Source organism: Mesoplodon bidens (assembly GCF_964165515.1).
Source record: "Mesoplodon bidens genome assembly, chromosome: 6".
Classification (NCBI taxonomy): domain Eukaryota; kingdom Metazoa; phylum Chordata; class Mammalia; order Artiodactyla; family Ziphiidae; genus Mesoplodon; species Mesoplodon bidens.
In genome coordinates, this window is record NC_138162.1 from 77,161,890 (window position 1) to 77,187,333 (window position 25,444).

General features: G+C 35.8%; 1 protein-coding gene across 2 annotated transcripts in view; it reads left to right on the plus strand.

Moving 5' to 3' along the window:
* LOC308619233 (zinc-regulated GTPase metalloprotein activator 1B) overlaps positions 1 to 25,444 on the plus strand; it is a 44,287-nt gene that overhangs the window by 18,570 nt on the left and 273 nt on the right. Inside the window, exons 7-14 of one of the 2 annotated variants that reach the window (XM_081237856.1) lie at positions 1,440 to 1,486; positions 3,497 to 3,583; positions 6,416 to 6,460; positions 11,299 to 11,355; positions 14,161 to 14,212; positions 21,996 to 22,064; positions 22,167 to 22,232; positions 24,888 to 25,017. In XM_081237856.1, coding sequence (XP_081093982.1) covers positions 1,440 to 1,486; positions 3,497 to 3,583; positions 6,416 to 6,460; positions 11,299 to 11,355; positions 14,161 to 14,212; positions 21,996 to 22,064; positions 22,167 to 22,232; positions 24,888 to 25,017 — 553 coding nt within the window. The remainder of the gene's footprint in view (positions 1 to 1,439; positions 1,487 to 3,496; positions 3,584 to 6,415; positions 6,461 to 11,298; positions 11,356 to 14,160; positions 14,213 to 21,995; positions 22,065 to 22,166; positions 22,233 to 24,887; positions 25,018 to 25,444) is intronic. The other variant, XM_081237857.1, reaches the window with a different exon arrangement.

A 25,444-nucleotide genomic window follows, 5' to 3' on the forward strand; every position in this document is an offset into this window, starting at 1 on the left:
AATTTATAAGGTTGTACCTAAAGTGGAGATCAGTACATCATTACTTTAGTTTTAGTTTAGGCTAGCTTCCCTAAAAATAGAATTTGGCAAACTTTTAGAAGAAAAAAAGTTTTTCTCTATAGATCTTACCAAGACTATTAAATAAAATGATTACCAACTTGCTCTTAGGTCCCAAACTATCCAAATACCTTAATGATCTACCTCTTCATGAATTGTAAAACTAATCTGATGAAATAATTTTGAATATAATTTTTAGGTAATCTTTATGCATATACTTTTATGTCGTTATTAACATTTGTGTAACGCTCTTTGCAAGACTGATTTTATATGACATAAAAAGCTTTCATAAAGGTTTAAAAATTATATTCATTTTCCTTCTATTGAGCCCACTTTCATTTTTGAAAAATCACCCTATGGTAAGGTATCCCGTGATGGTGACAGTGCTAGAGTTAGCTTCTTTTTTATAAATTGAGAATAGCCATTTCCCATAATCATTATGAAGGCTAAATGAGATAATGTTTGTAAAAGGATTTAATAATTTGTGGAGTTCAATTCAAATACAAAAAGTATTATATAATCGAATTGCCTCTGACATCAGTAGGCAGCTTTTTATTGTGACAGGAAACATCTATTGAGGGTTAAGGTAATGAAGGTGGAACATTTTTCAGAGAAGAACCTTATGACATTGGTGACTTTAGGGATATAAATAGGATTTTGGAAAAATAATAACTACTTCCAGAGTGACCAGAATGACCTCGTGGGCTTCTAAGTCAACGTCAAAGTATTTTTTGGCACTAGGTTGACTCTGGCAGGGTGCAAACTAAACAGTTGCCCAGAGAGGCCAAATCATTCAAGTGTGGGTTTCAAAATGATAACCTGCTTTATGCTGGGTATAGGGCTGTGTCCCACCCACAGCTGATTTGTTTCTAGGGAATTGGAAGGACCCAGTGTGAGTTCATAGTGTGTATGGTTCTGTGGTGGGGGCTGGGGGGTGGGGTAGGATGGAGGAAAGTCTAGTAGACTTTTAAAAAGTACAATTCCAGTGGTTATCTCTCTTTTTTTAAAATAAGTAATAATGGATATTTAGAACAAAGACAGTTTGTAAAAAAGGAAGTTGCCTAAAATCTGAACTATAATGTGCTGTGTTTTTATGACATTATTTAAATCTGGAGGGTTTTCCATTTACGAAAAAGAAGACGTCAGGGGACAAAGTTTAAGCCCTCACACCTCACAGGTTCACTGTAGGGAAAAAATTACAAGTGAGGAAGAAAATGCGTTCAGATAAAAAAGTGAGTCCTGAATCTGGGTATTCAGTAATAGAACTTGTTGAAGTTTTTATTAGAGGCAAGAAAGGAGTCCCTAAAGTAAAATCCTTTGTGTTGACATTAGGTTATGTGTTACACCACAGTAACTTTTGTTCAAACTTTGTTTTTATTTAGCATTTAGCAGAAGAAAAACCTGATGGCCTTATCAATGAAGCTTCTAGGTATTCATTTATTTAAAGTATATATTGATTACTGGCTAAATGGAAAAAGAAAATTATTGATATAAAAACAAAACAAACAGAAACATAAAAACATAGTCAAGGAAGATCTTTTCTCTATTTAAAACTATATTATAGGGCTTCCCTGGTGGGACAGTGGTTAAGAATCTGCCTGCCAATGCAGGGGACACTGGTTCGAGCCCTGGTCTGGGAAGATCCCACATGCCATGGAGCAACTAAGCCCGTGCACCACAACTACTGAGCCTGTGCTCTAGAGCCCGTCAGCCACAACTACTGAAGCCCGCGTGCCTAGAGCCCGTGCTCCGCAACAAGAGAAGCCACCGTCAATTAAGACCCAATGCAGCCAATAAATAAATAAATTAACTTAAAAAAAAAAAAAAAAAAAACTATATTATAGCATAAAGTGAGTGCTGAGCACAGGAGTTTTTTGTAAGGAACTTGGAAGATGTTCACATTTAAAAATATCTTCTTGTTCTCATACAATTTCTTTGGGATTGAAAATGATTATTAAAAAAGATTTGATTCACTTCCTGCCTTCTTTAACAGTAATTCAGTTGATTCAACTGTTCACTGTTACTCAGAGCAACAGAGGAATAAATATGGAAATAGTTGCAATTTGGCATTTAGAACATTTTTTTGTTTAAATACCTGTATGTTCCTAATTGGGTTCTCTTTAGACTTATGAATATTTAAATTGGTTTGCCTACCCTAAGCACATTCTTGCTAATGGGAAAAGAGTTTTGGGATAGACAACAGTCACTAAATATGATCTTGGGTTTAAAAGGGAGGTTTCCCTCCACCCCAAGATTTGCTACAGATGATCTTAACATAAATAATAGACTGCAAGGAGGTGATTGATTCCCTATCATTTTAGAATATGGTACTCTGTTGTTTTGTAATCCTGCCTGAACACTTCATTTGGTATATAGCTATGATTCACATTAGACTGAACTTAAATATTTTTGTAACTTTTTCCTTATTAAAATGTTTGTTATAGAGAATATAAGCCAAATAGAAAATAGCAAAATGTTATAAAAGTCAAAAAAAAGTTAAATATAGGAGCCCTCCAAGTTGAAGATTGCAACTGTCTATATTTTGAGATGTGCACATTCAATCTTTATTCTTATGAAATTTACTTAAATTAAAATGGGATTATGATGTACATACTGTTGAAACCCGCTTTTCAGTGAACTGAAGTTGATTTATTTTTGAGAATTTGGTTGTTCTTTGAAATAATTAGCTATACCTTCAGGTAGCATAAAACCAGTATTGGAAACAAATAGTCTAGTGATTAAACTTTCCTGAAGAATTGAGGAAATTTTAAAGAATCCTCAGCTTTTCTACTCCTGTTAATAGAAAATAGAGTTTTTAATTATAATAAGCTATTTTGTCATCCAGCATCCTGTCAACTGGATTCTTTAACTTGAATTTCTGTAGTAGTTTCTCTGTTTTACAGAGAAAATAAATATTCATAGTGATGAAGATAATTGTTCAAGATCCAAGTATAGTTTTTTTAAAAAAACTGTTCAATGTAGTATTAATGTTAAGTGAACTTGTTCTTTGTATTTCTTTGAAAATTATGGTAATTATTATGTGGAATATTTTAGTAAGTAGAGTGTCTTTTTTCCTACCACATTGGATATCGGAATTTTATGCATTTCTTTACAAAGAAAATCATGAGTTGAAAATCATCCTAATTGTAAACTATCCTTGATTGTAAACTATTTGAGGCTTATCTTTGTAGTTTCAGAGTAGCAAGTAAGAGCACTTAGTAAATATTTTTTGAATGAATAATTTGAAATCTGAGTTTATATAGTGATGAATACAATTCATCCTTACTATTTGAAGGATGATAAATAGGTTAGGAGTAAATTAAATCATTACATAGAGTACTATATCCTTCTTAACTGCTAATTGATCTTGAGATGTTTCTTATTTATTTTTAATTTCTTAACATTTGTCTTGACATCTGTTATTTGTTTGCTACTTTAGGCAAGTTGCTTTGGCGGATATCATCATTCTCAATAAAACAGACTTGGTTTCGGAAGAGGATTTAAGCAAATTAAGAACAACTATTAGGTACAAAATTAGAAATGTTTGTTAAGTACCTACAAATTCAAAATGTGCTGTACGGAATATTTTTACCATGACTATTGCCCTGTAGAAATTTAAGGTTCAAGGTTGACTTGCTATAAGTATCATTAGGGAATCACATATTTTATTGTTGCCTAATTGGCTGTTATGTAAATAGTGATATATAAAATTGTTCCCCATTGCTTACAGAATATACAGTTGAACCTTGAACAACACAGGGTTTGAACTGCCCAGGTCCACTTATACGTGGATTTTTTTCCAATAAGCATAGTATCTGTGTTTTCATTTTACAGATCTTTAAGTTAACTAAGTATGGGGAAATGTTTGTGTTCAATTAGAGATCATAATATGTGGAATTAAAAGAACTAGGGTTTGAGTCCTGATTCTGTTCAAACCCTTTCAGCTTCTTGCCCTTGGGTGAGTCATTTACCAATTCCTGTGTTTTTGAGGCAGAGATAACAGTTTGAGGATTTTAGATGGTGAGGGGGCTTGGTACCTCTAACCCCTAAGTTGTTCCATGGTCAACTACAGTTCAAAGTTCATGGACTGATATTCAAGGTCTTCTGACTCCCTCCTCATTTTCCTGTCTTCTCTTTGACTCTTTCCCTACATGAAGTGCCCTAACTTTACCCAGGACGGTTTACTTATTTTCTCATGGAGGTATCTTACCAAATCCTTTCTTTACTCTTAATGTATTCTCAACTCTCACTGTGTCAGTCCTTGAATTCGTTCTTTTTCTCTGTTTTTCTTTTATTTTTTTAAGCTATTTTAGCCATTCTCTGGAACTCATCCCTTCCTCCCACCTCTTTCTCCCTCCCTCCTGCGAAGTCTTCCCTGTCTCAGGTGGTTTCACTTTTCCCTGAACCCTCATTGACTTTGGTCTTCCTTAACTGTCATCTAACCATGCCTGTTTTTCCAGCTAGCTTTAATGTCTTCAGTGTCCGTGGCCAAGGCTGATCAACATAGGACAATATGAATGGTACTCAGATATGTGTTAAAAGATCCAACAGTCATTTGGACTTTTCAAATGAGGTTAGAGTTTAGGGACTTCTAATTATTTTGTAAGACCTAAACTAATAAAAGCCATCTACAGAGAAACGTTTGATAGCTTTTATTATTGGTCATCTTCAGTGCGTACAATCTGCTGACATCAGATTTTGAGTTTGTCAGTGCCAGTTCATATAATATATGTTATGAATTGAATCAGTAAAGGTAAGGCTCATTAGGATTTTGGCTGCAGTGGTTAATGATTGCAGAAGAAAGAATTCATATTTTTCTTCTTATTTGGCTTATTTTAGTAGTAATATCCTCTTAGACTTTACTATAAAAAGCTGTAAGAATGTCTTCATGTGGAGGGTAGGTAGTGCTGTGTAGTATTGAATAACGTTTAAAATCATGGCTTTGGAATCTGTGTTTGGTTTGAGGCATTGTGGGTAAGCTTCACACGGTGCCTGATACATAGTAAGTGCTCTGTTAGCTATTATTATCATTATTAGATTTTTTTCTTAGTTTACATAGTAATTTCCAGTTACAGTGAATAAAAAAATGAAAGAAATAGAAAGATGGTTGATATTTTTGAAAAGTCTAGAAAGATGAAAGTGGTGAATGGAGATTATTTCTTTTACCCCTTTTGACACTGGTCTCCTCAATTTTGTTTCTCTTTTCAAAATCCTATGCATCATTGTGATTGTAGAACGGGGAACATAATCTATGTCGAACGGGGAACGTAATCTATGTCACAAACATTTTTGGCATAAAAAGAGAAATTGTTACTGCTGGGCATTTCTATCCCCATACTGACTATGTAAGCTGGATCTCTAACACGAGCAGTATTGACATTAGCCAGCTTGTTGCCAGCCTGTACTATAGCAATACCAGAAAAGAATTTGACAAAGCACTTTGATAAAATACAGACCCTTTGGGCTTTTTACCCTCCATTGTACCTCAGACTTGCGACTTACTCAGAACTAGATTTGAAGAGTTGGAAGAAGATAAACATGTTTGAGAGGAAATAGCCTTCAGGTTATAGAGTATATTCAAAAGAGAAGATTAATAAGAGTTTTGTGAATTAGTAGAGAGACTTGCCTCAGAATCATTGGGAAGCCTTACCCATGAGAACAAGCTTGAACAAATAGCACATATCTTCAGCAAGTAACCCTAAAGGCAATGGAACTGATGATATAAATAGATGAGGTGTACAGTTTACTGCAAAGGATTTAATAAGTATTTTTGGCGCCATACAAAGGGAGCCATATTTCATTATCTTTGTATCAGAAAGGGGAGGCCTGGCAGAGTACGTAGAGATCCTAGCTAGAGAACTGAAGAGGTTATTCTATTAAAAAACTGGATGTGTGGCTGAATACTGAGGACAGGCTGGGGTCAAAGCCACTCGTAACCAGGTTTTTATATCTAGTGTGTTTATAGCCATTTCCACAATGTGTGTTGAGGAAAATTAGGTGTCAGTTAAAAGTTTATCTACTCATTTTAAGAATGTTAGAATTACTGGCTATTTATGAATCATTTTTTCTAAAGTGAGGGGTCTTTATATAAATCACAAAGTAGCCCCTAATCTGTCAGTTGTGCAGTAGATTTTTGCATATCATATTTTAATGCATAAGTGGAATGTACCTCATTTATGATTAGAAGGAAAAACTAAACTATAAAAAATGTAAGTTTGTTTTTTATTGTTTATTGTTCTCTAGCTCTAGGATATATTTGTATATGCTTACTTCATGTTTTAGAAATAATGTGATGGAATGGTTTTTTAAAAAGTTAACATTTACTTTTTTACTTTCCTCATTTTTATATTTATTTCAGATCAACAAATGGACTGGGAAAAATTTTAGAAACACAAAGATCAAGGTACTTTTAAAAGCTGTTACTAATATTAACAATAAATAATTTTAGTTAATAAATATTAAGTAATTGATAACTATGTTTGATTCTAATATAAGGAAGATACATGTGCATTAAAAAAAAATTAGGCCCAAAAGGTTGTTTTGAATGCTCTTTATAAATTAGTTTGGCATATTTAGTTAATATATTGTAACTGAGGTCTTGTAACTAAGACCTCAGAGCCATGATTACACTGTGTAACTGTGCTTTTGCTTTAATGAGGAAGAAAACATAGGATTTTGAACCACTCAAGGAAGTAATTAATATAGAAATCTGAAAAAATATACTATTAGGAATCTTATCTTAATTTGAGATATTTAGATGGCTTTTTAATATTTTAAAAACTTTCTGAGTGTTTAATAGTTGCAAAAATAATGTCATGTAAAAATACGTGGAACCTTTACATATAAGTTCCTGATGCATTCTTTTTAAATATTTTGATTTTGATTTCCTATAGGTTCTTCTCTCTTTTTAATTTTGTTCATACAGATGTGCTTTATAAAATAGATGTGCTCTTAAAACATCTACAAAATGAATTTCTGTAGATTGAACTCTATTTTGCATTGAGTGCTATCATGATTTCAGAAAATTTCTGTACAGAGGTATTTTTGTTAAGCTTATCTTTTAGCAAGAATGGCTTAGCAGCTGATAGACCCAGCAACATGCAGCTAGAAGCTCTGAGGCTCACAGCTGGCAGTCTAGTGCCACCCAGTTCTCAATTCAGAGATTCTGTCCTCGGAAGTACAGCAAAGGCCTTAGTTGAGTGGCTTGTCTGCCATGGTAGAGATTAGAGGTGCTGACAGACTACCATAATGTTAGGCAGTAACAGCAGCAGCTGCTTATATGCATGTGAACAGCTGGGGAATTAATTTGCCATGCATCTCAGAAGCCACTCTGCTGGTAGAGGTAGCAGAAGAATGCCTTAGTGTTAAGTCCTGTATAAGCATATACCACATGTGCTCCCTTCATTTCAAATTCCAGTGTAGAAGGTCTGTGATAACCTAACTCATACCATGAGCCATTCCTCAGTATCTGTCTTCTTCCTGTTGCGTTACCATTTTCTTTCTTCTTAAATTTTCTGCTTTTTACAAAATGACACACAGACAACCACATAATGCTTAATTAAGTTTTTAAAAATCATACCCATAAATAGCTGTGGTTTTGTTGTGATAGCATTTATTCAGTTTGTATTTACAATATTGTAAATCAGTTTTTTTGCCAGTACGTCTGAGAATCTAGGAGCTTTCTGAAATAAAGAAAAAATTTTAATTTTCTTTCTTAAAAAAATTTTAATCTCTTAAGCATCTTGTGGTTGGCAAATGCTTACAATAGTAAAATGACAGTCATAAAACTGCTATAAACGTATAGAAAAGGCTTACCTTGAGTATTTAAGTTAAGGAATAAGAATGGCATAGTATGGTCTCATTGGTGAGACTTAAGTTGATTTTGAGGCAAATGGAAGTTCTGATGGACTTCAGGAGTGGAAGATTAGAAGAAGTGCCATTCTTATCTTTTCCAGACTTTTTTTTTTTAAATCTTGGAGATTAAGTGGACTGGATAGAGGAAAACCAAAGTCCAGTTGATCAATAATAAGTTAATCAATTCAACAGTTTACTGATCATTCTACTAGTTGCTAGGCATTTCATGGAATGTTGAGGATTTAAGCAATGTATAAGGTAAAAACTCTGCCTTTAAAATTAGTCATTTGGGAGAGACAAGAAAACAAGCAAAAATCAATATATTAAATATTATCAATATAACAGTAACATTAAATGCACAGGATCCTATAAGATCAGGAAGATAGAGGAGCAACTATTCAACTCTTCTTGATGAAGAGTCAGAATATTTTGACTGAGAAGGTTATCATTGACTTGAATCTTGAAGAATGAATAGGAGTTTTCCAGATGGACAAGAGTAGCAGTGGCTTTCTTGACATAAGGAAGATTTTGTATTCCAGAACCTGTGAATATTTTAGAATGGCTAGAACACATTGTATTATGTTGCGGAGAGAAAAAGAGGTATGACTGGGCAGATGGAGAAATTACCACAAAGGGTCTTGAACACCATGACACGTGGTTTGGATTTTCTCCTGTAGGCAGCAAGGAATTAATGAAGGATTTTAAAAGCAGTATGGGGGCTTCCCTGGTGGTGCAGTGGTTGAGAGTCCACCTGCCGATGTAGTGGACACGGGTTCGTGCCCCGGTCCGAGAAGATCCCACATGCCGTGGAGTGGCTGGGCCCGTGAGCCATGGCCGCTGAGCCTGCGCGTCCGGAGCCTGTGGTCCCCAATGGGAGAGGCCACAATAGTGAGGCCCACGTACCGGGAAAAAAAAAAAGCAGTATGACTCTTGGGAGATGGATTGAATGTGGTGCTATTCTCCAAGTTAGGAAATACAGGAAGGAGGGGCAACTTTGGGGTAGGGTAGTGATAGCAGTGGGTTTGGTAAAGGGGATTAGTTCCATTTTGTAAACACTGAGTTTGAGATAACACTAGGGAGGGCATTTGGAAATTTAGCTCTAAAGTTCAAGACTTACTATTGGATGGTATCAACAACTCGTAGGTCTGGGGTGGTCTGGTGGCCCCTGTTTCTGAGACTCACTGAACTTTGAAAAGACAGCTATATCTCTGGAGTAGTAGCTGAACTCCCCTCCCCTGAGACAGCCAGAGCCCTCTTCCTTTTTCATTCTCCTGTCCTTGGTCTTAAGCGACTTAAAGCAGTCTTTAGACATACGGATAACTGAAAGCTCCTCATAGAGAAAAGATCAGGTACTCCTGGCATGGATAGTTCAAGAAATTAGGAGAAAAGATGAGCTTTGGAACTTTTTTCCTTCCCCTCTGTTTGCTTCATTCTCCCATTCAGTTTTTACATGATGGTAATAGTCTATTTTTTCTGTGTTAATGTTTTGGAAAAGATCCGATGTTTTTATCTCTGAAGGGGGAAGTTAAATAAAATTTGATGCCATGGAAATTAGTTTTCTAGTTATATGCCTTGGATGAGTGAAGGAATTTATTTTTGATGGTAGTACTAAAGTCCATGGCAACTTTCATCTGGAACCTTAGACTTTTTCCTCTTTTATTCTCCATTGAGAATCTGGTGAGATACAGTGAGAGACTTTGATATTTTATTATTCTCTGTAGAATTTAACCTGTATAGATCTTTTGTTGATCCTATCTGTTTTGAATATACCAAAAGAATCTGGGTACAAAGCAGAATTATTTCTAAATCTATGATATGTATTCTCAAGGACACTGTTGCAGTGAAAACTGTAGTGTATTTAGAAACTTGTGTTTCAAACTGACTTTTGGTATTCACACAGTTGACCTGAATTTTGATATTGACACAATTAGCATGTGTAAACTTTTTAAACTTTAAGCTGTTTCCTAAGTTAAAGGTGATAAACTTGGTGGAAAACTTCATCCACTTGTCACCTGTCAGTATAAATATTTGCTCAACTCTGTTGGTGTGAAAGGAAATAGGTTTAATGTTAAGGCTTTGGTCTCTTATGTAAATTGATATTCAAAAATTTCTTCATGGAACATTTACTTCTTTGCTTGATTATTTTCCTAATTCTGTTCATCTAGAATGTCCAGAATTTGAAATGTTACATTCTGTTAACATAGAACTCTGGAGTATTCTTCTTTTAGTAAGATGGGAATTTGTCTGCCTTGTGCCAGAAGTGTTCACAATCTAACAGTATTGTTGCCACAAGTATGAATATATGGCAGACTGCTGAGAATGAACAAAGCAGACACAGCTGGTCAGCCCTAAGTTAAAGGGGGTGGCTTTTACATGTTTTTGTATTTGAAAAAGTTTTGAATTTGCAAAGTTTTGTTTTCCTTGTGAGAAAATTTAATAAATGTTGGCAAATCCCTGGAGTCTGATTTTGAGACTTAATTATAGTTGTCATTTTCTTCAAACATTCCTTCATTATAGCTTTGATTATGGAGAAATCACTGTCCTTTACTGTTTCATAGGCTGACGTAAAATTTGGAACTCAATCACTAGTCTTTATAAATTTACTTTTATGTATTTAAACCGAACCTAATGCTAATTGTGATATAATCTCTTCTGATTTTAATCTCTGCTTTCCTAATAAATTAGGCTTAATTACCACCAAATAATTATAATAGAAATAATGTTTATTCAGACAGAGCACTAACTGGGAAGTTTCAGTCTATATGCAACCCCATCTGAAGGAAATAAAATCAAACCACATTCTTTAGATGTAGATAAGGGTCCTAGAGTGAATATTTATACATTGTTTGACTCCTCATATTCTTATGATAATACCTGTTGTATCATGAAAGCAGGGAGGTGGAGTAAAAGAAATACAGAAATTCCAAAGACAATGTACCTATATTACTGTGTTATTTCCATTTGTTCAATTTCCCTCATTTCATCTTTTGAGTAATAAACTGCTACTTTTGAAAAATTTCAGTTCTTTAACTGATTTTTTTTTGTTATAAAAATATAGTTTGAAAAGCTCAAATTTTCAGGATTGAAAAGATAATTGAAGGTAAAAACAAAACAAAAAAACCACTACAATTTATTGAACCAATAACCAAGTAATTTTCTGCCTTGGTCTTAAACCATTTATTCAATTTTAAAAATTTTTGTATAAATTCCATTAAAATTTTTTTACAACAGCTTTTTGTTCCTTGCCTATCATTTTATTTTTCCCAAAATAGTATATACTGATTAACATTTATGTCTGCATTTCTAGCAGAATAGAGATTTTTTTTCTTGATTAATTGAATATATTTTACAGAAATTAACACTTCAAAATGGTTTTCTTCCTTTCAGAGTTGATCTCTCAAGTATATTCGATCTTCATGCCTTTGACAGTCTCTCTGGAATAAGGTATGTTTCCTGTATTTTGGTCACTTTTATTATAATGTACTTTTTATTCCATAGTTATAGGAGTTACAGGAATGATTTACACAGATGCACATATGATTTATGCTTCCTGTCATTTCTTTGGCATACACGACCATTCCTAATGATTACATTCTTGAAAGTGTTGCTAAATGTATGTTCGGAAATCACGTGTATTCTCCTACAGAAATTATAGTGTAAATGGTAGTTAACTTTAGAAACTTATTGTTAATATTTCTTTACCAACCACTATGTGTAATTCTTTCCATGAGAAAAAGCATGAAATACATAGAAAATTTTAGTTTGGCGTGTTCCCACAGATACTCCCTTTCCCGTAGTGATGGATCAGTTTCCTGCCTCTTTCCCCAGAGAGAATCCTTTTGATAGGGAAAGAAGAACAAATTGTTTTTCCCTGGACATCGATATCTTTTTTTTTAAAATCATCCTTACCCATTTTTAAGTGTACAGTTCAGTAGTGTTAAGTATATTCACACTGTTTGCAGTGGATCTACAGAACTTTCTCATCTTGCAAAACTGAAACTCTATAACAATCAGATGACAACTCCTGGTGTTCCCCTCCCTGCAGCCCCTGATAACCACCATTCTGTTATCTGTTTCTAAGAATTTGATTACTTTAGATACCTCAAATAAGTGAAATCATACAGTATTTGTCTTTTTGCGACTGGCTTATTTCACATAGTTCTCAAGTTTCATCCATTTTGTAGCATGTGACAACATGGTCTTTTTAAAGGCTAAATAATATTCCATTTTATGTATATACCATTTTTTCTTTATCCATTTATTCATTGATGGACATTTAGGTTGCTTCTTCCTCTTGGCTATTGTGCATAATTCTGCTATGAACATGAGTTGGGTGTGCAAATCTCTCTTCAAGATCCTGCTTTAAATTCTTTTGGATATATGCCCAGAAGTGAGATTGCTGGATCATATGGTAATTCTGTTTTTAATATTTTGAGGAATCACCATATTGTTTTCCATAGCAGCTGCACCATTTTACATTTCCACAAACAGTGCACAAGTGTTCCAGTGTTTCCACATCCTTGCCATTTTCTGTTGTTTTTGGTAGTAGCTGTCCCAATGGATGTGAGGTGGTAGCTCCCTGTGTTTTTGATTTGCATTTCTCTAACAATTAGATATTGTGCATCTTTTCATTTACTTGTTGGCCATTTGTTTATTATCTTTGGAGAAATGTCTGTTCAAGTACTTTCCCCATATTTTAGTTGGATTATTTGTTTTTTGTTGTTGTGGCAGAATTGTAGGTGTTCTTAAATAATCTAGGTATTAACCCCTCATCAGATACATGATTTGCAAATATTTTCTCCCATTTCCTCTGAAGTAAGATGAGTCATAACACCCTTATGTGAAAGGTAACCTGTCTACACCCAGAGGAAAAGAGCATCCTATCTCTGAAGACAAAGGGGGACACGAGGAATCTGAAGGCATAGGCCTCTCTGAGTTTCCCCTGGTTTACTACACTTGGCTCGTCCTCTGTCCTATCATATCTTTCTGTGGCTTTTCACTCTTCATCAAACCTAGCACAAAAACACTCAGGTTTAACCATTTCTTCAGGTCTTCATTTCCCTATGAAGGTTCCTTTGTCAAATAAAACCTTTATTAAATAAATGTATATGCCTTTCTCTTGTTAATCTTCGTCAGTCTAATTTTCAGACCCAGCCAGGGACTTAAGAGGTAGAGGAAAACTTTTTCCTTCCCTGTGGAAGTTGTAGGCAGTCATTGTCCAACATTAAATATTGAACACAGGGAAAGAACATAGAATTTTTCATACATTTTCTAAGGTCATTTCATTCCACACTTACTGCGTTAGTGACATTTAAAGAAGCAGCTGTTTAAGGTGAAGCCTTGTTCTGGATAACGCCTCTGCATAACTTTTCTTTGTGCTTAGATGCTCAACAAGAGAATCCTTTCCTGAGCAACCAGCTGGGAAGGATTTAATTTGACACTTTCCCTATTAAGACCTCCCAAGGAGACTCATTCCCTCCAACAGTTCCTACAAGCCTTTTCTCTTTCCTAAACTTGCTGTTACTAATTTACCCCTCACTGTTCTTCAAGGCAAAACATCTGCAAGGTCTTAAGTCCTTTTCCTCCTCCCGACCTACCCCCATCAGTCTCTAAAGGTATGCTGCAGTTGTTATGGTTATAATTTATGGCATATTGATCTTTTGCTCTTTCCATATCATAACAATGCATTTTTAGGATTCTGACCTTTTGTTTTCTCTCAACTACTGGTAACTGACTGTATAGAAGGCTTATATTTATGGATACTGTTTTTTTTTTTTTAAGTAGAGATATTCAAGGGAAAACATTGATAAAGGAAAAATTTACCCTTCTAATTTTCTTTAGGTTCCAGCATTATTTTCATCTGAGGAAGCTTGTGGAGAGTTGATGAAATTTTGAGCCATTGTAAAATGCTTATGTATGTTTTCCTAGGCCTGTATTAGATCTTTTGGAAATAAAAAAGAAATTTATTTAACATATTTAACCACACCAAATAGTGTTGCTAAAGGTTAGTTTTTATCTCTATTATGTGTATATGTATGTATGTAAATGTATATACATTTTTAAGAAAAGTTTTTAAACAGTTTGCCACTGTTTGTCTATTAGAATATGTAAACAGCATGTAAAATTAGAGCTGTGTAATAGATTCAGTTGTGGAAAGTCTCTCCCTTGTTTAGCTTTGTATCTCTCAGTAATATATAAGGTTAAATCAGAAGTGTATTGAGCTCTGAATTTATAATCACTTATTCTTAGTTTGCAGAGAAAACTTCAAAATGTGCCAACAACACAACCTCACCTTGATCAGGTAAAAAAATCTTAAAAAAATGTTTTTAAAGTATCTCTTTAACTAAATTGTTCTGTTTAGGATTGTTTTATTAGAATTCTTTTTTATAAAGCATTTTTGAACTATTTTGATAGTTTTCAGAATTTAAATGCTTTTGAGGTCATCTAATCTAGTTTCTTAATACGTAATAGGAGTTCATCAAACCAGAGTTATTTAAAATCTTAGAAAATCATGCTTTTTAGCTTCTTCATTCCACAGGTCAGTCAACATATTTTGATTAGTTCTTCTGAAGGGAATTACTATATAAAAGCAGCCTGGGGGTTCTTTATGCAGCCTATTTTTAACTATATTTAACTAACTGATTAAGGAAAAGTCTAGTACGGGCATCCATGGCTAATTTAAATAAATATTGACTTTGATTTCACCTTCAGATAGCACTGTAAATTTGAACTCCTTAAGGTGTTTTTCATGCTCTAAAACTATAATTCCTGAGGTAAATATTGAAAATGCTAGGAACAAAGAAAGTATATTTTTACTGTAACCATCTTTCTTTTAAGCAAGTTATGGATGGTGGAGCTTAAGTGTAACTTCTTTTTTTTTTTAACATTTTTATTGGAGTATTATCGCTTTACAATGGTGTGTTAGTTTCTGCTTTATATCAAAGTGAATCAGTTATACATATACATATGTAACCATATCTCTTCCCTCTTGAGTCTCCCTCCCTCCCACCCTCCCTATCCCACCCCTCTAGGTGGTCACAAACCACCTAGCTGATCTCCCTGTGCTATGCGGCTGCTTCCCACTAGCTATCTATTTTATGTTTGGTAGTGTATATATGTCCATGCCACTTTCTCACTTTGTCACAGCTTACCCTTCCCCCTCCCCATATCCTCAAGTCCATGCTTTAGTAGGTCTGTGTCTTTATTCCCGTCTTACCCCTAGGTTCTTCACGACCCAGCAATCCCACTACTGGGCGTATACCCTGAGAAAACCATAATTCAAAAAGAGTCATGTACCAAAATGTTCACTGCAGCTCTATTTACAATAGCCAGGACATGGAAGCAACCTAAGTGTCCATCAACAGACGAATGGATAAAGAAGATGTGGCACATATATACAATGGAATATTACTCAGCCATAAAAAGAAACGAAATTGAGTTATTTGTAGTGAGGTGGATGGCCCTAGAGTCTGTCATACAGAGTGAAGTAAGTCAGAAAGAGGAAAACAGGGCTTCCCTGGTGGCGCAGTGGTTGAGAGTCTGCCTGCCGATGCAGGGGACACGGGTTCGTGCCCTGGTCTGGGAAGATCCCACATGCCGCGGAGCAGCTAGGCCCGTGAGCCATGGCCGCTGAGCCTGTGCGTCCAGAGCCTGTGCTCCACAATGGGAGAGGCCACAACAGTGAGAGGCCCGCGTACCACAAAAAAAAAAAAAAAAAAAGGGTAACTTCTTAAAACACAGTGAAAAAGGGGCATATGAGTGAGCAGTGTGCCTGGCATTCTCTCCTTTATCTTGAGACTGTTACTTATTTTTTGAGTCATTAATTGTAATAGGGCCAAGAAAATAGCATACTTGTTCATTTGTCTTCATTTTGGCTCATATTTATGGAAACTATACTACCATGTTTGTGACATTTTTCTCTGAGAAACTTCTAATAGAATATTCATCTTCATTTATCTATTTTATTGAAGTGTAATTGACCTACAGTGTTATTACAGAATAAGATATTACTAGTTTCAGGTGTACAATGTAATGATTCGGTATTTTTATACATTACGAAATGATCACCATGGTAAGTCTAGTTACCATCTGTCACCATACAAAGTTACTTCAGTATTATTGACTATATTCCCTCTGCTGTACATTACATCCCCGTGACTTATTTATTTTACAATTTGGAACTTTGTGTCTCTTAGTCTCCTTCACCTGTTTTGCCTATCCCCCTGCCCCTTCCCTTTGGCAACTACCAGTTTATTCTCTGTTATCTATGAGTCTGTTTCTGTTTTGCTATGTATGCTTGTTTGTTTTGCTTTTTAGTTTCTACATATAAGTGAAATCATAAGATATTTGTCTTTCTCTGTGTAATTTATTTTACTTAGCATAATACTTCTAGGCCCATCCATACTGTCACAGATTGCAAGATTTCAGTCTTTTTATGGCTGAGTAATAGTCCATTGTGTGTACACACACACACACACACACACACACACAACACATATACCACATCTTTATGCATTCATCAGTCGGTGAACACTTAGGTTGTTTCCATATCTTGGCTATTGTAAATACTTAATGCTTCAATGAACATTGGGGGGGGGCATATATATTTTCAAATTAGTGTTTTCATTTTCTTTGGATAAATACCCAGAAGTGGAATTGTTGGATTGTATGGTAGTCCTATTTTTAATTTTTTGAAGAAGCTTCATTATTGTTTTCCATAGTGTCTGTACCAATTTTCATTCCTACCAACAGTGCATGAGAGTTCCCTTTTCTCTACATCTCCACCAACACTTATTATTTGTTGTCTTTTTGAGAATAGCCATTTTGACAGGTGTGAGGTCATATCTCATTGTGGTTGATTTGCTTTTCCCTGATGCTTAGTGATATTGAGCATCTTTTCATGTGTCTGTTGGCCATCTGTATGTCTTGGAAAAATGTCTGTTCATATCTTCTGCCCATTTTTTAATCATATTGTTTGGGTTTTTTGTGATACTGAATTGTGTGATTTCTTTGTATATTTTGGATATTAATCATGTATTAGACAAATCAGTTGCAAATATCTTCTCCCATTCAGTAGGTTGCCTTTTCATTTTACTGATGGTTTTGTTTGCTGTGCAAAAACTTTTTGGTTTGATGTAGTCACAGTAGTTTATTTTTGCTTTAGTTGCTGTTATCTGAGGAAACAGATCCAAGAAAATATTGCTAAGACCGACCTATGTCAAAGAGTGTAGTGCTTCTGTTTTCTTCTAGGAGTTTTTTGGTTTCAGTTCTTACATTTAAATCTTTAATCCATTTCAAGTTTATTTTTTATACGGTTTAAGAAAGTGGTCTAGTTTCATTCTTTTCCATGTAGCTGTCCTGTTTTTCTAGTACCATTTACTGAAGAGACTGTCTTCCTCATTGTATATTCTTGCCTCCTTTGTCATAGATTAATTGACCATATTAGTATGGGTTTATTTCTGGGCTCTGTATCCTGTTTCAGTGATCTGTGTGTCTGTATGTCTGTATGTGCCAGTACCATACTGTTTAGATTACTGTAGCTTTATAATATAGTTTGAAATCAAGGAGTGTGATACCTCCATCTTTGTTCTTTCTCAATATTACTTTGGCTTTTTGGGTCTTTTCTGGTTCTATACAAATTTTAGGATCATTTGTTCTAGTTTTGTAAAAAAATGCCAAGGGTATTTTGATAGGGATTGCACTGAATCTGTAGATTGCTTTGGGTGGTATGGACATTTTAACAATATTAATTCTTCTAATCCGTGAGCACAGTATATCTTACTTATCTTTCAAATGAGTGAATGAGAGAAGTTACAAGTCCCTAGAGGTAGAATTTTTAGAAAAATTCTTTATGATACTCAGTATTAGTCATAAAGAAGAAGTTGAAGCACATCACATTCTTCTCGGTGAAGGACATCATACTAGGAGTCATAAGGAGTAGAAGATGAAGAATATGTAGTATTTACTTTCAAGAACCTTTATCATGGTCATTATCTATACCCACAGTATCTTGAAAGTACCCCTGTCGTGGCATTTATAATGTCTTGTAGTTTGGGTTGAAGTGCTTTTCCCAACGGTAGTCTATAAATTCCTAAATATACATTCCTCATTGCTTAGCACAGGATGTGGTATATGGTGGGTGCTCAGTGAAGAATGAAAAGCTGTGATTCTCAAATGGGGATGTAGGTCAGAATCACTTGTAGGCTTTTAAAAAATATTGGACATTCAGTGGTCCGCATCTCTTACATCTCCAGGAGCAGACCTTGGGTATGTGCAAATTAATGTGTATGTATATTTTTAACATTTTATTATGGAAAATTTCAAAGATATACAAAAGTAGAGAGAATATTAAAATGAATCAATCCCCTGTGCAGATGACCCAGTTGCAATGGCTTTTACCATTTTGCCAATTTTATTTTATCCATCTTCCTAACATTTCTTTTGCTGGAGTGTTTTAAAAAAATTTTTAATGGAAAATTTCAAGCATAAATAAAAGTGGAATAGTATAATGAACCTGCAAATACCCATCACCTTTGCTGGTATGTGTTAAAGCAAATCCCAGACATTACGTTATTTCACCAGTAAATAGGGCATATCTATTTTTTTTTAAAAAAGCTCTGCAGGGGCTTCCCTGGTGGCGCAGTGGTTGGGAGTCCGCCTGCTGATGCAGGGGATGCGGGTTCGTGCCCCGGTCCGGGAGGATCCCACATGCCGCGGAGCGGCTGGGCCCGTGAGCCATGGCCACTGAGCCTGCGCGTCTGGAGCCTGTGCTCCGCGACGGGAGAGGCCACAGCAGTGAGAGGCCCACATACCGCCAAAAAAAAAAAAAAAAAAAAAGCTCTGCAGGAGATTCTGATGCACTTTCCTGCTTTAGATATATAAACATAGGGCAGAGTATAATATAATATTGCAGACCAAGGACTATGGGTTTCAGAAGCATGAACCGTCTTATTTGGTTTAGTGGATCTGAAGCTTCATGAAAGATAGTTTTTTCTTTTTTCTTTTTTTTTTAACATACAGTAAAGCATACAAGTTTTTAGAGTACAAGTCAATGTATCTTTAATTTGTGTCTATATAGCTGTCCATATGTACACATGAACACATATCTCTGTAATTCTCACTCAGATCAAGATAAGGATTTCCAAAACTGTTAAGAGAGTTCCCTTGTGTCCCTTCCCAGTTGGTAACCCTTCTTCTTCCAAAGATGTAACTGCTATTCTGATGTATACACCAAAAAGTAGCCTTAAACTAGGAGGTTTTTTGTTTTTTGTGTTTTTTAGACTGGAAGAAATAAGGGAAAGAGCAATCCAGATCTTTAAAAGTGGGAAAGTGACAGTGCTTTAAAAGAGCAGTATTCTAGTGCAGAAGTCCTGATGAATGCTTGGTATTGGAATCCTGACCTAAGGTATTAGGCTTTGATTTGCCAGACAAAGAGAACTCATGCTCTGCTACTGGACAGTGTCCGGTGAGCTGGATTGGAGTGTGGAGTCAGGAGACCAAGCAGGAAGATATTGCAAAAGTCCAGATACCCTGTGATTGGGGCCTGATCCATGCTGGTTACAGTGAGAATGGAAATGGTGTAAAACGAGCACAGGTAGGCTTGCATGAATAGCCTAAGTAACTGATGGTGAGCAGTAAGGAGAGAGAGAAGTGATGGGAAACAAGCCTAGATTGACAAGAGGAACCTAGACATAGGGAAATTTAGAAGGTAAGCTGATTTGGATGAAAACACCAAATATTTAGCTATGTACCTGATGGTAGGATATCACCGCAGAGGTGATACAGGGAAAGAGGAGCAGGGGAGTGGAGTGTGGCAACAGAGGTTTTGTGTTTAAGCATGTTAGTGGGCTTAGTTTTCCAGATGAAAAAATGTATAGAAATGATTGCATATTAGGTATTGTTTGTAAAAGAGTAGAAAACGGAGGGAAATAACCTGGGAGGTTAAAGAAAAAACACACCAAACTACAAAAATTTGGGAGTTATTCCTAAATTTTATTTTAGGGGCAGTACCTTATTTTGCTTCAGTTTTCTGAATTATTGCCTCAGGCTTCTGTTTCTTTCTGTGTCTGGGGAAAGGAGAGTTAATTTTAGGTTCAAAATAAAAATTTTTTAGGTCAAAAAGAAGTCTGAAATGGGTAATACCTAGGACATATTATGTATGTCATTACAGTTTTATCACTGAGTGATGTTTAATGCATTTCTCCATTTTTCATGGATTTCTTGGTCATCCTGATAAAGAGGACCTGGGTTTGGAAGGTGGTAAGGTAGATGAGAAAACCCAGGTGGCATTCTATGTATACTTATTAGTAGAGCCAGTTGTGAACTATGCGTTGTGACCCTTCTCTTCTGCACTGGGCATTTATGGGTTTCATCTTCTTTAGGGTTTGTCTAATATGAGAAGAGTTTATTGGTACAGAAAAACATCTAGTTCTAAAAGTCTCTCTCCCTCCTTGAGCCCCATGATTCATTGTCTTAATTTTTAAAACCATTTAAAAAATTTCACATTGGAGTTAATTGTACCCCTTAGAGATATTGTCATATCTCTAACTTGCCAAAAGCAAAAATCATTCCTGATACAAAATTCTTTAAGCTAAGAATAAGACAGTATTGAGTCCTATACTGAGACATTCCCAACATTAAAAGCCAAGTTATCCAACTTGAATAAAATACATTTTAAGCATTTTTGAAAGTTGAATTACTACTGTCTTTATTTTATTTTTTTAGCCTTCTTTTAATTAATTAATTTTTTTTAAATTTTTGGCTGTTTGGCTGTGTTTTAAATTTTTGGCTTCGTTTCTGTGCAAGGACTTTTCTCTAGTTGTGGCAAGTGGGGGCCACTCTTCATAGTGCTGCACGGGCCTCTCACTGTCGTGGCCTCTCTTGTTGCGGAGCACAGGCTCCAGACGCACAGGCTCAGTAGTTGTGGCTCACGGGCCTAGCTGCTCCCTGGCATGTGGGATCCTCCCAGACCAGGGCTCGAACCTGTGTCCACTGCATTAGCAGGCAGACTCTCAACCACTGCGCCACCAGGGAAGCCCCACTACTGTCTTTTGAAACTGACAAATTATGTTTCATTTGGCAACGTTTTGCTGTATATTTTGATATGCTATATGACTTGCTATACATTTTGGTATGGATTTTTAAGTATTATTTGTTAAGATATGTGGTTCTAGACAGTTATGCAAAGCTGTGCATTAGTGTGTTCATCCTGCCTGTTTTAAAGCTTGGTTTGAGCATGTTATTATCCAAAGTGGTGTTTGTGCTTTTATTGTGTTATGCTTAGCCCTTGTGTATTTTTATCATTAATTTTGAAATTTTGGGTTACTGTGGCAAACGGAGGTTTGGATTTTAATTATGTGCTCAGCTAGAGGAAATCTTAAGCTTCTGATTCCTTAGAGTGGACAGTGGGAGGTTTATCAAGATCAGGAGGAAAAATAAATCTCAGAGTTAACATTCTATAAATATTGACATCAACCTTCTAAAACCAAAGATGACATTATATTATCATTCTCATCTCTAGGAACTCTTCTTCCCTTGGTACATGTTTGGTCAGAGATAAACTGAATCTTTTAATTTATATTTATTTTTCCCGGAAAATGTTTGCATTTGAGTTTTATCCCTTGCTCTGGGTAGTTTATTCTTTCTGAGCCTCATCTTCCTCAATTTATAAAATGGAAATAATTCTCTTTAATCCACAGGATTCTTGTCATGAGTAAATGAAAAGATGAAATAAAGTGACCCAGGCAGAAGTGCCTCGTTCAGTACATAGTTGATACGCTCTCTATATTACCCTCCCTCTTAGTGCTGAGAGTCTTGTAAAGAATGAATTAAACAATGAACGTCCTTTCATAAGAGTTTCTCTGTGTAAATACTAAGCCATTGACTAACTCTGCAGAATATAGAACATGGAGTTGCTGATACCAAAAATCAGCAAATATAGTGAAAAAGATATACCTAATATAGTTGTTAAGGCAACACAGATGTCCATAAATGTTTCCTTACTTTTCATCTTAAAACTTGTGATTTAAAAAAATATTTTGACATTACTATAAAAAAATCATTGTTGACTATCTCTTGATTTACAGAGTATTGTTACAGTCACATTCGAAGTACCAGGAAATGCAAAGGAAGAAAGTCTAAATGTCTATATTCAGGTGAATGCAATTTTAACTGATTAATGATTTATCAATTGTTTTGCTCTGTAGTTGTTCCTATGAGCAGTGGTTGATCTTATTAAAATATGTCACTTGATACAGAATCTTCTGTGGGAAAAGAATGTGAGAAACAGGGATGACGACTGCATGGAGGTCATACGACTAAAGGTGCAGTACATAGCTTACAGTTTTGTACTTTTGAACAAAGTCCCTTTCTTTGCTGTTACACAAAACCATATTTAGTCTTAAACACAAGGACTAGTTTTAGTCCAAATAACCTTTGTCTGTTTTCGTTTTTCCTTATTTCCATTTCTGAAAAGACGCTTTGGAAGTCATTGCATAAAGCATGATTTATTTGCACAGCTTCATTGAGTGTTGCAGCTAAAACAACCTGTGTGCTTTGAAATGTTACCCCCTGCTCTCTACTTCCAGGTGCTCTGAGCAGTTATCTGGCTAATGAGCTTGACTTGTTAAATCTCTCCTCCCCTTGGCACACAGCTTGGTTAGTCAGAGAAAACTGAAAGTTTTCTTGTGTTGATTTTTTTGCGGTACGCGGGCCTCTCACTGTTGTGGCCTCTTCCGTTGCGGAGCACAGGCTCCGGACACGCAGGCTCAGCAGCTATGGCTCACGGGCCCAGCTGCTCCGCGGCATGCGGGATCTTCCCAGACCGGGGCACGAACCCGTGTCCCCGGCATTGGTAGGTGGACTCTCAACCACTGCGCCACCAGCGAAGCGTGCTCATGCTGCTTTTTCTAAGAGAGCTTCATTAACAGAGGAGTAATATTAGAAATCTTGCTGCAGCTGAACCTTATGTTTCTTGATGAATTTAGCAGACACTAAACATTTGTTATACTGTGAGACAGTGTTACAAAGGACTAGAAGAATTCTTGCTCTGTGTTTGGAAATCTATTCATATTACTTGATATTTGGGTAAAAAAAGGTGTTTTTTCCAGGGAGCAGTGGGTTCTAGGCTATGTGCTTAACGAATCAACAGTCATTTGAGTGTTACTCCTGTGTTTCCAGAAGTGTGCATAAGGTTTTATTATTACTGTTTATTATCATTACTGTTAGTAGCCAGATTCTCTGGCTAGCAGCCGACTTCCTAGGGTCACTAGAATGATCGGGAAACTATTTTGGTTTAGATTTCTTCACTCCCTGTGCTGGTTCCACCTGGGATTGGCACTGCAGAGCAGCACAGCTGAATCCTAGTCTATTCCCCCGTCGTTCCCCCGCAGAGGAACTAAGCCAGATCCTGCTGCTTCTTTATGACTGTGTCCCCATCTACAGTCTGTGATCCTAATTGGAAGATCATATTTCATTCTGTAACTGCTTTTATCCCCTAGTACTGAATGGGGGGTGGTTACCTAGAAAAGCAACTATTTGGGCGTTTATACGAATGCAGCAACGAGACCTCTGTATAGAGTTCAGTGGCTCATCTTGCACCATCCCAGTCTGGATTTTGTCCTTCGTGTATGACAGTTGTTCTGCAGCTGTCCTCCTTGGTTCTTCTTTTGGCCTTCCTCTCATCACAGCAACGCTGGGACCTCTGAGGCACCACAGCCTTTCTCTTCATAGACTTCCTTCTCTTTGCTGTTACAAAGTATTATACTAGTCTGAAAATAATCAACATGTTTAAACTGTTAACTCTAATAACAGCTGACACTTCAAAGTCTTTATACAAGTATAAAATTGATGCTTAGGTAATTCTCTCCATGGAGCTTGCTGTTACATATTAAAACTCAGATTTGAAAAGCAGAAAACAAAACTCTGCACAAGAAAAGAAAACTAGAAGAACATGTACCCCAAATACATGAATACATCAAAAATTATGTGGTGGGAATGACAGTGGTTTGTCTCTTACTATTTTTTTTTTTTTTTTTTTATGTTGGGGGTAGGAGTTTATTAATTAATTAATTTATTTTTGCTGTGTTGGGTCTTCGTTTCTGTGTGGGGGGCTTTCTCTAATTGTGGCAAGCAGGGACCACTCTTCATCGCAGTGCGCAGGCCTCTCACTATCGCGGCCTCTCTTGTTGCGGAGCACAGGCTCCAGACGCGCAGGCTCAGTAGTTGTGGTTCACGGGCCCAGCCGCTCTGCGGCATGTGGGATCTTCCCGGACCAGGGCTCGAACCCGTGTCCCCTGCATTAGCAGGCAGATTCTCAACCACTGCGCCACCAGGGAAGCCCCTGTCTCTTACTATTTTTTAATACATATATTATTTTTATAATAAATATGTATAACATATTATTTCAGAGAAATTATTTCATTCCCATAGGCCAGTTCATCAGATAATTTGTTCCTCATTTCTGCAAAGCAATATTAAATGAATTTTATTCAGATAAATAATAATAGTTTTTCTTTTCCTTTATTTCATCATTATCTACTCCATTTATTACAACCCATTCAAAAACAGATTATCACCAAAATCCTTTAACTTCTCAAATTTTCCCACTAAAACTGTGAAACAAGTATAAAATCCTTAAAAGTAGAATCATTGGTAGAATTTGAGATATAACATGTTTTATCATTTGGTTTCAGTTTTCATTGTGGTAACACTGAATAAACATCCTAATTACGTATATTAATTTTATCATTAGAAATAGGGATTGTTTAAAAAAATGTGTGCAGAAGCCTTTTTTAAAAATTGGAGGATTTAGGAAACTCTTTAATGCACAAATAACTGGAATTAAGTAATTTTAACAGCATCTCCTTTATGAGTTTGTATTTTAAAAAGAAATGGGAGTAATTAATCCATTAACATTGATGCTCGATTTTTGCTTTTAAATTCAAACTGTGGCTGATTGCTCATTCTCCTCTGAGCAGGGGCTGGTGTCGATCAAAGACAAACCACAACAAGTGATTGTCCAAGGTGTCCATGAGCTGTATGATCTGGAGGAGACACCAGTGAGCTGGGAAGATGATAGTGAGAGAACAAATCGATTGGTCTTTATTGGTAAGTGACAAACAGTTAACTTTTTTTTAAATTGAAGTATAGTTGATTTACAATGTTGTGTTATTTTCAGGTGTACAGCAAAGTGATTTAGTTATACATACATATATATCTATTTTTTTCAGATTCTTTTCCCTTATAGACAGTTAAATTTCTAAAGCAAAAGAGAGAGAGAGAGAGAGAGAGAGAGAAAGGGATATAATGTGCTATGTAAGCAGTACTAACCAATCTGAACCTCTTTTGTAAATCTGAATAAGCTTGTGGTTAATGTATTTGTCTTAATTATGAGATAACATCATAAGAACTTGTTAAGCCTTTTACTCCTCTTCAAATAATTTTAGAAAAGTGATTAATCCAAATGTCAACTTGGTTCTAAGGGACTTAATTAGAAAGTTAAGGAAGGAATCACTAATTACTATTGTTTTTATAA